The sequence below is a fragment of the Bactrocera dorsalis genome, chromosome 3 (genome assembly GCF_023373825.1).
Source record: "Bactrocera dorsalis isolate Fly_Bdor chromosome 3, ASM2337382v1, whole genome shotgun sequence".
NCBI lineage: Eukaryota > Metazoa > Arthropoda > Insecta > Diptera > Tephritidae > Bactrocera > Bactrocera dorsalis.
In genome coordinates this window covers 85,392,138-85,409,664 of record NC_064305.1, presented here as the reverse complement: position 1 = coordinate 85,409,664, position 17,527 = coordinate 85,392,138, and the positions used below count along the sequence as shown (strand labels likewise).

At 35.1% G+C, this 17,527-nt stretch overlaps 2 protein-coding genes across 6 annotated transcripts; one reads left to right on the top strand and one right to left on the bottom strand.

The window, feature by feature from the left end:
* The first annotated feature begins 5,352 nt into the window (after nt 1-5,352).
* LOC105227733 (protein lethal(2)essential for life) lies at nt 5,353-6,688 on the top strand. Of its 2 annotated transcripts, none has more exons than XM_011207227.4 (4): nt 5,353-5,512; nt 5,758-5,858; nt 5,940-6,232; nt 6,313-6,688. In XM_011207227.4, exons 2-4 carry the CDS (start codon nt 5,758-5,760, stop codon nt 6,486-6,488), a joined length of 570 nt encoding a protein of 189 aa, XP_011205529.1. In that variant the 5' UTR covers nt 5,353-5,512; the 3' UTR covers nt 6,489-6,688. The 2 variants fall into 2 exon arrangements, with proteins under 2 accessions (XP_011205529.1, XP_011205530.1); XM_011207228.4 differs by having other exon boundaries at nt 5,355-5,512; nt 5,655-5,858.
* Nucleotides 6,689-9,789: 3,101 nt separating this feature from the next.
* Nucleotides 9,790-12,074, bottom strand: LOC105231452 (sulfotransferase 1 family member D1). 4 transcript variants are annotated; one of them, XM_049452806.1, is made up of 5 exons: nt 11,916-12,074; nt 10,739-11,073; nt 10,544-10,676; nt 10,090-10,487; nt 9,790-10,025 (listed from the first exon to the last, which is right to left on the bottom strand). In XM_049452806.1, the coding sequence occupies exons 2-5, from the start codon at nt 11,071-11,073 to the stop codon at nt 9,881-9,883; spliced, it is 1,011 nt and encodes a 336-aa protein (XP_049308763.1). In that variant the 5' UTR covers nt 11,916-12,074; the 3' UTR covers nt 9,790-9,880. The 4 variants fall into 4 exon arrangements, with proteins under 4 accessions (XP_049308763.1, XP_049308764.1, XP_049308761.1 ...); XM_049452807.1 differs by having other exon boundaries at nt 9,790-10,022; XM_049452804.1 differs by lacking the exon at nt 11,916-12,074 and adding an exon at nt 11,601-11,686.
* Between the last annotated feature and the right edge of the window lie 5,453 nt (nt 12,075-17,527).

Below are 17,527 nucleotides of genomic sequence, written 5' to 3'. Positions count from 1 at the left end.
ACACAATACCGGAAAGTATACACAAGCGAATAAATAAACATATGCAATTATATAGGAATGCCTTTCTCAGTCGTGGCGCTTCTGGAAAGGCCAAGTACATATGTATATATTTGTGCTCATATATGTACATACATATATGTAACGGGTGATTTTTTTGAGGTTAGGATTTTCATGCATTAGTATTTGACAGATCACGTGGGATTTCAGACATGGTGTCAAAGAGAAAGATGCTCAGTATGCTTTGACATTTCATCATGAATAGACTTACTAACGAGCAACGCTTGCAAATCATTGAATTTTATTACCAAAATCAGTGTTCGGTTCGAAATGTGTTTATCGACAAATTTTGTTCAGCGATGAGGCTCATTTCTGGTTGAATGGCTACGTAAATAAGCAAAATTGCCGCATTTGGGGTGAAGAGCAACCAGAAGCCGTTCAAGAACTGCCCATGCATCCCGAAAAATGCACTGTTTGGTGTGGTTTGTACGCTGGTGGAATCATTGGACCGTATTTTTTCAAAGATGCTGTTGGACGCAACGTTACGGTGAATGGCGATCGCTATCGTTCGATGCTAACAAACTTTTTGTTGCCAAAAATGGAAGAACTGAACTTGGTTGACATGTGGTTTCAACAAGATGGCGCTACATGCCACACAGCTCGCGATTCTATGGCCATTTTGAGGGAAAACTTCGGACAACAATTCATCTCAAGAAATGGACCCGTAAGTTGGCCACCAAGATCATGCGATTTAACGCCTTTAGACTATTTTTTGTGGGGCTACGTCAAGTCTAAAGTCTACAGAAATAAGCCAGCAACTATTCCAGCTTTGGAAGACAACATTTCCGAAGAAATTCGGGCTATTCCGGCCGAAATGCTCGAAAAAGTTGCCCAAAATTGGACTTTCCGAATGGACCACCTAAGACGCAGCCGCGGTCAACATTTAAATGAAATTATCTTCAAAAAGTAAATGTCATGAACCAATCTAACGTTTCAAATAAAGAACCGATGAGATTTTGCAAATTTTATGCGTTTTTTTTTAAAAAAAAGTTATCAAGCTCTTAAAAAATCACCCTTTATTTCATTTGCCGCCCATAAAAATTGTTCCGCACATTTTACAAGAATTTTATTTCGATTAGCCATAAAATGGGAATTATTTTCCCACAGCGAAGACAACAAGCAGCTGCTGAATTAAAATCAAAAGCCGAGTGATATTTTCAGTTATGAATAGCTTGTTTACTCATATATGAAATGTATGTTTGTATATGATTTATATTGTAGATATCGCTCATTTGCTGCAAGACCGGCATAAGTCAAAAAAATCGATTCTCCAGAAAACGCGTTTAAAGTTTTCAACTGACTACAACCTTACACGGTGACTCCAACCTTACACCTCTTCTAAAGCGGAGCATATAAGAGGTATTCATATGAATTTTTCACTCAACATGAAGTATGATATAACGAACAATTCTGCAGCATTAACTCAAAAATCACGTTTTTTGATCTATGCCGGTCTTGCAGCAAATGAGCGATATGTTTATAGTAAGTATATCCATATACCCGCAAAGGTGAAAATTTGAAAAATTATGAAGCGAAAGAGCAAGCAACGGAATTATTTTGTTTTGTATAAAAACGAAAATTTGTCTACTAATTTGAAAAAAGAAAATTCAATAAAATCAAAACACAAATAAATAAAATCTAAAATTAAAATAAAACAAAAAGACAAATATTTTTATCTTCGCAACGTCATGCTGGCAAGTGACTCAGCATTCGATGGCGACATGCTTATAATTTAAATACATAGATTGAGAGTTTTTCCGTTATTGGGTAGGCACAAATACTCATGCTTGAAAACTACACTATGAGTTAAGACTGTTTCAAGAGGATAAGACGATTTTTTTGGTTTTATATCATTTACGATTGGTGTAAATACTTTCTATTGCCTCCATATTCTTCATATTTGATTATACCAATTTAGGTGAGTTATACCAGTTGTTTGTTCGATTCGCTTTACTACTATTCGCTATTCTACTTCAGCAATGTTTTTTCCAATTTCAAAAAAGTTGTTAAAATGAATTTCCAGCAAAGCTTTCAATGTAAAGACATTGGTGACAGTCATACCAACCTAGAAAAAAATATTTGGACGAATGGGTTTTCACGCGAAATTCAAATGAAAAGTCTTACTATTTTTTGCCCAAGGTAATATATTATTTAAGATTGGTATAAATGCTTACTTTTCTACCCTTACTTAATTATACTGAAATTTTTAACATTTGAGACTCGTGTAAACGCTTGCTATTGATATAAGATTATATCAATTTAGGTGAATTATACCAGTTGTTTGTTCGATTCGCTGTAATACAAGTTATGCCAAATTTTTTAACAGATAATTCCTTTTCCATACCATACATCAAAAAATGAAAATAAATAAATATATAAGGATACACACCCTGTATATCTATGAGTTGCTCTATTTGACACATCTGTTTAGCATTTTATTGGCTCATCTCTTAATTTATGTTTATGCCTGCCAATTGGTCTGCTTAAGCAGCACTTTTCGAAAAGTGTAGAAAAAACATTGCAATATTTCTTTTTCTATTTTCAGCAACGCTTGTTTATATTTTATTTTTACTTCGCCTACCTTTGCGAATTGCTCACGTTGTGAACTCATTGTTGTGCTCACAAGTTAATTGTTTCGTTGTTAGTCATTTTGACGTGAAATTTTTGTAAAATGGCTCAAAAATATTCTAGAAATGTTGCAACAAAAACAATCATATTTGCACACGACATACATAGACATGTGTGGGTATGTAGGTATATCAAGAGATTTTGTATAAGTTATTGCTATGCTTGTTCGCCTAATATCTAAATGGAATTTAAAGGTGGGTTGTTTCGGGTCGGAAGTAAGATATTATTGAATATCTAAAAATGTGGGCAGATATTTATATTTGTGTGTTTTACTTCTTCTTTGTATAAGCTTTCGCTAAAATGAATTCATTTCTGGAAAACCAAAAATATATATTTTACTAGGCGGTAGTAAAATTTTCAGCAAATATTTCTTAGCCTCTTATCCGCTTCTAGTTCATTCCAAATGATTCAGTATTTATAAATGTATGTATGTATGTTTGTAAGCGACACTTGTTCATTATATACATACGTATGTGGGTGTCACGATAAACTCAAATTACCTTATTAAAAAGCACAATTGTTTACTTGCGGAAAATTTATCTAAAATATTATACGTTTTTTGAAGCATGTGCCTGTTTGTAAACAAATACTAATATTAAAGCAATAATAAGTGAATAATTTTTTATATGACAAACAATGCCAAATTTGTAAGGCATATTTCTTATTTAACTCTTACCGAAAGAAAATAAATAATACTTGTAAAAAAAAGCCCCAGAGGAAAATATTCAAGATTTTTGAGAATTTCACACACAATGGGTTCAAAAACCTTATTTTAAGGATAGATACTTATGATACTTTACAATAAATTTGCTTACCTTTAGTGAAAAGAAGAGAGTATGAGTTAAAAACCATCGAAAGTTTTTTTTATTCCGTTAATAATTATTCGAATTTGGGAACCAGCCTTAAAAAATTAGGTAATATCAAAAGATCTCTTCCTTTTATGACCAATAATATGGTCTTTATATAAATATATCAAGGTCTTAACCTTAGTATTATATTAAACCGTATCCTTCTCATCGCATATTTTTTTTCTAATATTCCCCCAAACCGATTTCAGTTTTCAGATATTTTTTTTATAGAGCAGCCAATGAGCCGAGTTTAAAACAGCGTGCTAGTCGTCATTCCTTTTGACTGTTTTTCGCAAATTGGAAATCCCAAGTGTAGCCAAGTCCTTCTCCACCTGGTCTTTCCAATGGAGTGCTGGTATTTCTTTTCCTCTGCTTTCCCCTACAGATACTGTGTCGAATGCTCTCAGAGCTGAAATATTTTCATCGAGGTTTTCGAGGCCGACGTTGTTGTTGGTGTTAATACTGGTTCCAAGATAGACGAAATTATATACGTCTTCGAAGTTATGACTGTCAATAGTGACGTGAGAGCCTAGTCGCGAATGCGACGACTATTTGGTATATTTCGTCTTGCTCTCATTCACTACCAGACTCATTTCCTTCGTTTTTTTGTCCAACCTGGAGAAAGCAGAACTAAAACCGCGGTTGTTATGGCCAATGATATCGATATCATCGGCATACGCTAGACATTGTACAGTCTTATGGGAGATTGTACCTTCTCCATTCAGGTCTGCAGCTCGAATTATTTTCTCCAGCAGCTGGTTGAAGAAGTCGCTCGATAGGGAGTCGCCTTGTCTGGAACCTCGTTTGGTATCAAACGGCTCGAGGAGAACCTTAATAATGACGGAACTTTTGGTATTACTCAATTTCAGTATAGACAGCCGCATTAGTTTTGCGGTGATCCCAAATTAAGACATACCGGCATAAAGGTAGCTCCTTATATATACTAAGTTTAGAGTAGTAGAATGGGCACCGAAGACGGTGAATGCAGTGGATTCACAAAAGAGGTTGTTGGCGACGAAAATATAAAAAAGCCCACAAAATAATTTAGAATGACCGTAAAGTTAAGTTTATCGAGATAGCAAGCCCTCTAAAGTTATCAAAACTATGATCTAAAGTGGTCCGAGCTCACTTTTGTCCAAAAACAACGACGAGTTGATGATTCGGCGCAGTGTTTGAAGATATTCAAGATATTTTTGTGTCGATATATGACAATGGATGAAACATGGCTCCATCATTGGACTTCACACGATGAACCTGCTCCCAATAGTGGAAAAAGGCAACAGTCATAGCGGCTGTTTTACCAAGACAATTCAACATGTCACAAGTCAGTGGAAATAATGGCAAAAATCCCTGGCCAGGGTTCTAGAATCTCCCACGTTTCATTCTGGATCTTACAAACTTCGTTGCGAAGTTAATATATCCGGTTCAGGGTATAGGAGGTATCGAATGGATTAATTTGTTTTCGAGATCCAAATTTTGCTTCAAAAGCTCTACCAAAACAATGAAAGTTGTTCAAAATTTACCAATTGACACAAAATTCATAGACTCCTTAACCTTAGAACTTTATAAATGTTATCGACTTCATTATAAATACATGCAAGCATCATTTCCAATCAATTAAAAGCAGAAAAGTTGATACACCTCTTGACCCACGCACGCCGTTAATTTCTCAAACAACCACATCCATTCGGATTGGCATGAAAAGCCAACAACATGAAATGACGCTTCGCTAAAAATAGTCACAAAATCGTTCATATAATATTTTTGAACGAAAATCATCTTGAAAATCGTCTAAAAAGATCGAAAACACAAACAAATCCGCCGGCATATAAAATGAACGAGCGCCGAAACTGTTCAGTTCAAAAACGCAGCGAACGCGTAGCAGTAAAGACGAGCACGAGCGGAAAATCGCGAAAAAGTGCGGAAATACAAAAAGAAAATTGTGAAATTTTATTATCTTCATTAAGTGCAAATAAAAGGTGAATCACTGTGGAAATTTACTGAAAATTATTAAAAAAAAAATAACAACAAAATTTAATTTTATATAAATTGTGCTTATTTTCGGCTTGAATTCATAAATAATAATGAATTTTTCGTGGTGATTTTATTAATTACCATTAGTGTTCTTCTCTACTTTCCATTTCACTGCCAATTGTGACCTTGTGACCTTGTAACCTTGTGTAACGGTACACCACAAATTTCGGATTTCGCTGTTGAACCGTAGATGTCAGTAGTGCCCCTAATGTTCCGTGACTGGTGGGATGATTTAGAATTTCCAACGCGCACTTCGCGCCTCTTGGACCAACACTTCGGCACAGGACTAAGGTAGTAAAATTACAAAAAGATTAATGGAGTCCTTCCTCTAAGATGTAACAAGTTTTAAATCCATTTCGTAATTCTTTGTAGACGCGATGACCTGCTGTCATCCGTTTGGAACTCCCGCCCAACAATGTTGCGTTCCGGCTACCTGCGCCCATGGCAGCGCTCGCCTACCAGCTTGCAGAAGCAAGAATCCGGTTCCACATTGAATATTGACAACGAGAAATTCGAAGTCATTTTGGATGTACAGCAATTCACACCCAATGAGATCACCGTTAAGGTGACCGATAAATTTGTGCTCGTTGAGGGTAAACACGAGGAGCGCCAGGATGAGCACGGTTTTGTGTCCAGACAGTTCTCCAGACGTTATATGCTGCCAAGTAAGTTCAAAAGTTTTAGCTTTATTTTATATTAGAAATATTTATTTTATTTATTTTCATTATGTTTCTACATTTTTTAGGTGACGTGAATCCCGACAACGTGACCTCATCCCTGTCTTCAGACGGTCTGCTCACCATCACCGCCCCCATGAAGAAGCTGCCTCCTCCTGCCACTGAACGTGTGGTGCCCATCTCGCAAACCGGCCCATCCTCGAAGGAAGACAATGCCAAGAAAATTGAGACCACCACCGCCTAAGTCCCTTGTATGACTTCGGTTGAAACAGACTGTTTTCCATTTTCTAATACTCATGCCAATGTCGCAAATGGCTCATCATTGTTAGTCATGCATTGAAAATGCATTTTCAGTTATTTAGCATTAATAATAATCATTTACAATTTTATAATTTATTTTTTTTATACTAAAGAAAAAAGCAAAAAATAACGAAAAACTAATGCGACTTTTTATATTTGTAGATTATATAGCATTGGGTTATGTAGAGTCTATTTGGTAGAGCGGTATACCTTGAAAGTTTTCGTGATTCAGAATCTGCTAATGCATCATCCTCTTGATAAAATTGATCTTCCAACTTTCGATACAATCTCGTAATGCGATTGAGGCTTTGCTTCGAAAGTCTTGGCAATTTTTTGGCAGCAAGCATTTTCTTAAAGTTTGAGTAAAATAATAAGTCAGTTCTGAGAATACGGTAGATTTCTAAGTAATTAAAAACTCAATTCATACAATTTCATAAAACGATTTCATTACACAGTGAACTGAACGATTGTGAGCTTAGCAAAAAATCAAGTTATTGTATGGAAAACGAGATTTGAAAGATAATCTATACAATATTTGGTATGAATTATTTTCAAAACCAACGCTTTAATCTCTAAAAATTCTTCAAATCGCTCAAAATCAAAACAAAGACCACTTTATACTCTTTTATGAACTTGTGAATCTTATTATGGCTTCAGTGCAGTTGAAGTGAACTTTTCTCTTGTTTCAAAGCATAGAACAGTATTTAGCAAAAAAGCATAGCAAAGGGTTTGTCCGGAAAGTTAAAGGACTGATTTACTTCCGCCGCGACTGTATTTCGGAGCGCACCAATAGGATTCGGTGGAGGGAGTTCCTAGCAAACGAACGAGCGGCTGGTCGGTTGTTTCCGAGCACCTGTAGGTAAGAACAAACATTTTCGCCCTACGTGTTTCTGTGTTTTTTTCATATCAAAGGAATCAACCACCATGAATTTGATTCTCCTGGACAAACCGTCAACGCCAAGTATTACGTGGAAGTCCTCATGAGACTCAAACGACGGGTCAATCGGGTCCGACAAGACATCACACGTTTCCGCAGTCGCTCTACAGCCCAGATGTGGCCCCCCGTCCTTTTTTGTTTCCTTGCGTGATAAGGCCGATGAAAGGTAGGCATTTTGAGATGACAGAGGGGAACCAAGCAGCATGCACCTGGGCTCTCAGGGCTATTCCGGAGAATGCCTTCAGTGATGCCTTCAATGCTTGGAAACCGTGCTGGCAGCGCTGCATCGATGAAGAAGGAGCCTACTTTGAAAGTTTCCAAGAACGAAAATTACCGAAAAGAAAAAAATTGTATGATAGAGTATTCGCATTTTTTCGGAGTTAGTGTTTTTGACAGCCGCTACTTGATTTATGCTCAGTTTAGTGTAACACTTTATAATGACAAGACTGCTAGACTTACTCCTGAAACTGGTACATTTATTACCAAAAAAAAAAAAAATAATAATAATGGTTTGGTTCGCCCGAGGCATCTGGCTCTGCGTCTTAATCTAGGTAATTTGGGCAACAATGGATTGGTTTCAAACCGCGTCTGCTCTAGTGGGTATTGCGAATCCTTAGAGACAACGTAGAATGCGCACCGAGATGTTATTGCTGCTGTGGAGTATAATATCGAAGAAGAGTTGAATAAGTCCATCCACCTTCACGCTCAACAATTGGAGCTGTCCGAAATTTTTTTATGGAAGATTTTGGCGAAGGATTTTGGTTTGCGGGGTTAAAAAATCTCATGCGTGCAAGAATTGAAGCCGAACGACCAACAACGCTCGTTCGTTAAATGAGCTCAAAACGCGATGGCTACCGATTACGATTGTTATAAGACCTTTATTAAGCAAAGTTTCCGCTTTTGGAGTAATAATGATGCACAAGCCATTATTGACACACCGCTACATTCTCCAAAAGTCACTGTTTGTTGTGCTTTGTGGATAAGTGTTATCTTTGGTCCACATTTCTTCAAAAATGAAGCCGGCCATAATGGTACAGTCAATGGGGAACGCTTAAAAGTCATGATTAATGGCTTTTTCGTGTCTGCAATAGAGGATGTTGATCTGATCGGCCTTTGGTTCCAACAAGACGCCATAAAGCCAAAGTAACAATCAAATAATTGAAAGATGAGCGCATTATCCAACGATCGAAAGATCGTACGATTTAATACCGCTGTACTATTTTTTGTGAGGTTATGTTAACGCGCTTGTTCCCGCAGTTTAGCCTGATTGACTGACGCCTTGAAAGAGAATATACGCCGCTAATTGCTGCAAAAAGTGGTAACTTGTCCAAAATCTTTTTTCAAACATAGTAGCAAACCCTAAGCTTAATAAATTGTTGATCATAACATTAAATTATGTCCATTTTTTCTTGAAAACCAAATGTCTGAATGTTTATTTGTAAAATCTGTTAAGCGAAAACTGTTAAAAGCTAAAAGCTCTATTAGCAAAAGCTTTTTAACAGCAAAAAATAAAAGCTCTGTTTCATAGAAATATTTTTGTACAGAGAATGTTAATATAACATAACATTAACATGCTCTGGTTTTATTTACTATGATTACATTAAGAAATGTAACGAAGGCCTTTAGAAAGCATAAGTTGCTTTTAAAGAAAAGAACGTGACTGACCTTACTCATTACAATCTATATTTTACGTGACACACAGATATAATTATTTTTCAAATAATTGGCAATTACATTTTAACATGTTAAAAGTGATTAAATAATTCCAAAAATATTATAAAAGTTAGTAAATTTGAGTCAACCCTAAAATGTTATTAAATGAAACAAAAAATACTATTAAAATACAAAAAAGTTAAGCGAAACATTTGAAAATGATCCCACGACAGTCGGGTCTCCGTAAGCTAATTGGACCCAGATTTTTATCCGATGAAGGGCTATCAACTCGGCGGAATTCTGCTGCTTTAACAACAACAGAATACGACGAATGAATTTCCAGTAAACGGTTCAGCAGTTTCGAGATCGTAGAATATGTTCTGTCATCCATGGATCTGTAATCCATTAAAAAAATTGCTATATTTCAGTTCCACAAAACATGAATTCATCAGAGGTATAGTCAAAACATACATAGGAAAGACCTCTAATGATGGGTTTTTTTCATAGTAGAAATCCATTTGTAGGCTTACTACTTCTGTCGAAGATCGCTCTTAGGTGATAGTCGTAAGAGCAGTTACGAACATTGATGATTGTCCTGGAAGATCTTCAGATTTCAAAAGTTCGTCAAAAGTTTTATTGAAGAACACCAAAAAGCCTTGATTATATTAAATTTTATTACAATTATAAAAAGGTATTTACAAAATACATATAAAAAATTATAAAACTTAAATGTGAGTTGAAAACAGTTAGTACTTGGAATAGTTTATAAAATCATCCATAGTCAGTTGATAGTCCTTCAAGTTATCCTCCGTCCAGTCGTCGAATTCTTGTATAGCTGTTTGCGGCATTTCATCCTTATGGCTACCAACTATGCCGCGGCGTACAAATCTGCTTTAAAATGTCAAAAAATTACCGTTATTATTGTTTGTCTATTAAATAGCTTAAGTTCTTTTACCTAAATTCTTCGACTTCCCTACCAGCTGCCGCCTTCATACTCTCAAACTCTTTGACATGATTGCACGCGGGATTATCCTTCATTTTGTCGAAAGAAAGATGATCCACGAGCTGTGTCAGCTGCTCCGGCTCAACTTCACGCTCCAAGAATTTGCATACATCCTTGATGACACCGCCCAAGTCACGCTTCATGCGCTCATAGCTGGTGAAGAAGATTTGCGGTTCATCACGCAGCTGCCAGAAATCGAGCACATGTGGCCAGAATGGGTTGAAGTTGACGTGACCGTCAATGTAGGAATGCATGAAGTCCTCTTTCGTACCCTTATAGCCGACCATGCCGCGCCAATGATGGAAGTACGAGATAGCCGCGTCTTTCGGATTGCGGAACACATAGATGATCTAAAAAGTCGAAGATTTTCTTTAATAAATTTCTCCTTTCTTTGACATATGCGCACCTTTGGTTTCTTAGTCCACACTTGTTTCGGCAGCAGCCAAGCGGGCAGGTGAGATTTAATCAAACGCGGTGACGGCAATTTATTTAAGGCCTCAATTGTGTCATGTGGCACATTTGGCACAACGCCGTTGAATCTGAAATATTTCATTTAATTAGATTTGTTTTGTTGTTTAGATTTTAACTGCTTCTAACTCACTCCAAAAATGGCGAACGTATGGTGAGATCGTCTGTTTTGGCCTTCTCAAAATCGAAGTTGTTCAAAATCAGCCAAGTCATTTCCTGCGTCCATGTTGTGCCACATTTGGTGCTCGTCACAATCCAAACATCGTCTTCACGCACCTCGAAATTATGCACCCGATCCAAGACGGGTTGAAAGGTGTCCGCAAGGGAGCAATAGCGGTGCTGCCAGTCGCCGACAATATCAACGCTGGGCTTTTCCGCTGCATAAATCGCGGAGTAACCGCCGCTAATGGCGAGCTTTTCGATTTGATCGAATGGTAGGCTTTCGGCGCAGAATGTGGCACTCGGCATCTAGATTGGGGGTAGAAAAGAAGGGTTGTTATTATTTTCTCTAGGTGGAAATTTTTCAAGTATTACTTAAGTATCGACTTTTTATATTCATACTGTCGAGTTCTTTTTACTCTGTTGGTTGCTGACAATATACAGCATTAAATTTAACGGTAAAGAATAATATTTGGACATAAAAAAATATTTCCAACAGCACTAACGTAGTTTTTGCAAAAAAAAAACAAAGTTACTTAGGGCACGATCCAATAAATGACGACTGAGCGAGACGAGCTGAGTCGATTTAACCATGCTTGTCTGTCTTTCTGTCCATCTGTCTGTACATATGCGCACTAATCCTTCAATTTTCGAGATATCAATTTGAAATTTTGCACGCGTTCTTTTCCCCCCAAAAAAACCAGCTAAATTGTTCGAATCGTCGATATTATTCAACTATAGGATATGGCCGCCATGCAAACTTATCGCTCGAAACGAAGTCAACAATAGGAATACATTTTTATTTGACAAGATACCTTCACGTAAAAATAACTTACTTTAATTTTTAAAGAGAGATTCACAATACAACTTTGGAAACGTAATATTATAACAATTAGATATATGTATACATAACAACAATTGAGTGAATAACATGAACCGGCCACAATGTGATTCACTTGTTCCATAGCAACTTAATGACTGACCTACTTTCGTTTCGCATAAAAAGAAAATAACACAAAATGTATGATAAGCGATCAAAACATTGCAGCACTATTCAGAATGCACAAGAAGTTCATTGGCACGCTTTGGGAATTTCGTTCACTCTCCCTTTCTTTCCCCTCTAAAATATATATACACATATGAGTGCTTACATTTGATTTATTGAGGAATTTCACTCAGCGTGAAAATTTTAAACAATTTAAATAAAATAGCGAATAATTAAATTTTAGTTTTGCTATGGTGTTTATGTGGCTGCAGGTCTCCGTTGCGATCGAACCGCACGCGACGACTGAAAATACAAACTGAATACGAAGTTTTGTCCGAAGCGCAGCAGCACTCGCTCACTCGAGTGACCAACGGTGAGCATAAGCTGTTGCTAACAAACAAAAGCAGAAGATTTAAGAAAAAAATAAATAAAAGTAATAAATAGTGAACATAAATCTGATGTTAAGGCATACAAAGCTATGCCAGCGAATATACAATATTATACCTATAGATGGTTCTTGATGGATGCCAGAACTGACCTTTCGATGTCGATGTTATATTGAATAGGAAATAAATTAGGCCCTATAGTCGGCCTTCTTGCTGCAGTCATTTCAAAATGTATTTAGTTGATCCTTGGAAAGTGAGGAGTGTGTCTGACAACTATCATCTTTTACCACTACGAGTAAAAAATGGTAAGACTTTGTTTATGACTAAACCAATAGTTGTTGGCCCATAATTCCGACCTCTTTTTACGAGAAGCTTCACGCAAACGAGGCATAGCACCAAAATAGTATTCCTTGTTGACAGTTTGGTCGGTCTTTGCCGGAATGTTTCGTTTGTCTATGCTATTGAAAGTACATTATGATCAGATGATATAACTATATAGGCTTTGTATGAATAAAGATATATTGTGGTGTACAAAAATAGTTTCCTGGTCTCAATAATCGTTTGTGTTGAGATCGAGACTGCTTCTAAGCGGATCGTAGTTTTAAATTCGGAGAGTGATAACATCTAAAATATAGTAAAACATTTGAAATTATACTTAATCTCCACTAAACTTATGAAAATTAACATTCCTAACTCATAATGACCAATAATTAACCAGACTGTGAGTAACCAAAAGTTAGAACAATATACCGCATTCATACCATATTCAAGGTACTTAATTTCATACTGAGGAACACATAACTTACACACGTCTTTCAGAATTGATATTGGCAATTTGCCAAAGTAGAGTATATTTGTATTTTTCGAAAAAGCATTAAAAATATACAAATTGGGAATATATTAGACATACGCATATACTTTCGTACCCAATTGGATCTCAATGAATAATAACATATAATTTTAATGACTCGTCTTTAGTTATATTTAATTAAACTTCATAATTTTAAAGAAAATCCTGTTGGTGAAATCTATTTTTAAAACTAATTCTCATTTTTTATAACTAAACAGGTGTCTTCAACTTGCGCGATTCATCGCAATATGCAAATTGTTTAACTCTTTCTATTTTACAGCATCATTATTATTGCCTTATTGCATAACTCTTGAATATTCATAAAGTTCAAATAACAGCAATAAAGACGTAATACCTTTAACACCTCTTCATTCAGTTTATACGCATTTCTTTAATTTTTTGTTTTGTTTTGTTTATTTAACACGTTTTGGTATCAATAATCTTGGGTCAATAAAAATGAAAGTTTCTCTCGCTGCCGCTTTCGACAGTCTCTCCGTGTATGACAAAAGGCTTTTTGTTTGGTTACTTTGCTTTTTCTTTGCTTTTTGTGTTTTTTTTTCGTCGAATTTTTGTTTATTATGCGTATTTATTTTATTTATTGGGAGCGCTGTGTTGAAGAAGACTTTCTTTTCCAGCTTTTTATTTGCCAACTGAAGAGATGGGCGCCAGTCTTGAACTTGTCAAACAACATTTAGCGGTCTCTGCTTTTGTGGAAACTATGCTTCATACACACTTCATAACAATTTGAGTAATTCGCTTAGCTAATGATGAAGCTCAGCTTTGAAGATAGTTTTTGCGCATTTTAATGAACATAAAAACACCCTATAGTCGGTGCCTGTTTATATAAAATTCATCTCAGCATTCGATAGCTGAAAAGACGGTAGTTGAGAATAGTGATAATCGAGTTCAGGTTTGTTTATGAAAAATCATGAGATTGTGGAAACAAATCTAGACAAATTCGATAAGTGGGCAAAACCGGGGCTGTGGGTTTATCAAAGCCCTGAAAGAGACAATCGTTTCTAAGTTACAAGACTGTATGCTTAACATTGCAGTATTAGAACAAAGTAAAAATGAAGCCGATTGTAGGCTTCGAGAAAGTATCATATCATTTCTTATATCAGTTTTTGTCTGCAATCTGTCTAGATATGCGATTTATGTCAAAATAATCATTGCTAGTTTTAGTTTAGTCAGAGATCAATTAAAAAGGTATGGAGGAGGAAGAAGAGTGAAGAAAGCAGACTTTATGAAGTCAATACAGTTTATTCCAATTTACAAAATATCAGAAACAGACTTTGGAGCGAAGTATACGAGTATATACATACATACTTTACTTTATACTTAACAAAAGAAAGCTGTAACCTTCATTTCAGGCGATGACTCCGAAAGCAACTTTAATAAATAACCGTTTCATCTGATCGGCGGAAAAATGACTTACCGTTAGTAAACAAATATTTGTAAGTGTGTATGTCGACATAAATTATGGTTTTTGCTTGAAGGCGATAATTTTTTTTGCAATTAGTGATATTATTTTACGAGATAAGCCGTGTCATTATATAGGCGATAATGATGGTAATTACAACTCAATAGTTACTTGGTATGTCATTAGCTTTCTTTTAATATTATTGAATTATATATATTACTTAATTATTTTAAATGTTTGAGCCGCTTGAAACAGGTTTTAACGGCCTTTGTGCAGCACTATTTAATATATTTTTTAAATTTAATATTAATTCCCTTTCCGAGCTGGCGAATATTAGGATCCTCGTGATTAAATGCTTTCAAATCTGAGAAGATACTGTGTTGCTTATGAAAACTTATTTTTTTTAGACATTTGTTAATAAAAAGGACCTTTGACCGTGGAGAGTCGATTCGGTGGGGTTTGCAGCAACTTGGACTGATGTATGGAACGACTTGGGGCATTTTACGTCGAGATCTTAAATTGAAAGCGTACAAAGTACATCTTCTGCAAGAACTGAAGCTGCTCAACAATCCCAAGCGACAGCGTTTCGCTCTATAGGTCTTGAAAAGTTCCAAGAAAATCCGACGTTTTGAGCCAAATATGGTTCAGCGATGAATCCCATTTCTGGCTCAACGGGTATGTAGACAAACAAAATTCCGCATGTGGGACGAAGAGTAACATATCTTCAAAAAATAAATGCCAAAGAATGTTCTTTCGAATGATAATAAATATTCCTCATTAAATATGAAGTTTCTGGGGGTTTTCTTTAAAAAAGTAGAGAACCTCGAAATGGATAACCTTTTAATGCTAAAAAGAAGTTGCTTTTTAGATATTTCCTATTTTAGTCAGGTTCAAAACCAATCTACATTGTTCTTAGCGGTGCACATACATGTCATTTAAACAAAAATTTTAAAGAAATAAAAACTAGTTTCTTCATTTTAAACATATTTTTATTTTGTAGATTTGTCGGTATGTAGTAACACTTAGTACACACAACTATATTATGCATTTTACATTCAATGTAACATTCTATAGAAGATTTATTTTCTCTTTTTCAATGTATAATTTAAGAAATCCATTATTACATAATATAATACAATATTTTAATTATATATTAATTTATATAATTTGATCAGTGTTATATATTATAGTAATATCCGTATGCATAACACAATAAATAGATTTCATACTTTTCAGAGCAAAATGCCAATATATACCTACTTATTGATTTGTCTATATAACAAAGTATATGGTATGTATGTGTGTATGTATGTATAGGAGTACGCGTACCATGACCAGCATAGTCACTAGTTTAGTATTCAGAGGTTTTATACAATATCTAATATTAATAAATTATTACAAATCTTGCTAATACATCGATAGAAAAGGGTTATATACTTACAAATACATATAAACCGTTAGTTGCTTTGATTTACATTTATAAATAATTTGATCTTACTTAGTAAATATTTGCAAGATTTTAAGGATATTTCAGTTACTTGTTCGACATTGGTTTTAAATGCACATCATACAGTGGGTCTTTACGGGTGTTTCTAATGGTCAAATTAGGATGAATATATGTATTTACATTTGTGTAATAAGTTTGCCAAAAATAGTTGTGGGTTTCATACTGATTGTTTCATATATTTTTGTTTTTTTGTTTTCTTATCAAAAATATTTTTTTTTCCATAAACAAATTTTATATAAATTAAGCCAAATTTTAAATGATATGGAACCATTTTTAATTACAAAGCTCTACCAAAAAATTTTGTTTTCTTGTTGCCCTGAATATTTAACGTTATCAGATGTCAAGATCACCGATTTATTCATGAAAGTATTGAATGTCCTCTTCCTTTTATGTTTATTGCATACATTTATTTATCGGCTTATTAGTAACAAAATTTTTTCCAGTCATGATAAGGATTTTTTCCCACCTTTTTCAGCGCATGCAAACCTTACATAAATTAAATTCTCAGGCTCTTTATCGAAAATATAGAAATTGTTATATAGAAGGTTTTAAGGTTTAAAAAAATATCAGAAGTGAAGATACCTACTATTACAGTTTAAAATATGTCTTGTTTTACTCAATGAATATATAAATTTTCTCTTAATAAGTAATTCCCATAAGCTTAGAAACAATAAAGGAAACTTCCCAGAAATCAGAAAGATCAGAAAGATCAACCAGTAGAGGTGAATGGAAGTTTGAAACATTTATGCGAAAGTAATTTTCTCAAAATCAATTCAGTGATTTGATACGCGATTATGTAAGGAATGATAAAGCAATCTTTCAAAGCGATTGAAGTGGAAAGTTGTAGTTTGAATTATATTTACATATACAAAATTTTCGAAGTTTAATATGGAAATTTGAAAGTTGAAATATTTGATGATCTTCATATTCGGCAATGAAAGAAAGAGATTTTATCAAGGTTAGAGAAATTTTGTCCTGATAGTCAAACATTTCCTAGACAACCCCTAAGTAACAAATTGTGAAGAAATTGCGCAAACTATGCTGACAAACTATTTAACTCCAGGAGCAAATTCTATTTTATGTCAGACTACCTCCATTATAATCTGGATAAGTTGACTGACAGATAGAGCGGTCTTACCAACACCGCTCGACCTTCCAAAGCGATATCATTTCGCTCTATGGGATCTTGAAAAGTTCCAAAACGACTCGACATTTTCGAGCCATTTTCGCGGTTATATTTGGTTTCAACAAGACGTCATTTCCCACACATCGTATTAATAAATGGATTTATTGAGAGAACACTTCGATGAGCTGATAAATTTACGTTTTGGGTCGGTCGATTGTCCACCAAGATTGTGAACCATTGAACTTTTTTCTTTGGGGATATGTAAAGTCTAAAGTCTTGCGGACAATCCCGCTTCGAATCAGGCCTTGGAGCAAAACATCACGCGTGTCATTCGCCAGTTACCAGTCGAAATGCTTGAAAATTGGACTCAGCAGATGGATCACCTGAGACGTAGCTGCGGCCAACATTTGAAAGGGATAATCTTCAAAAAATAAATGCCAAGGTTTGTTCTTTTTAATGACATAAACAATGTCCATTAAATTTGAAGTA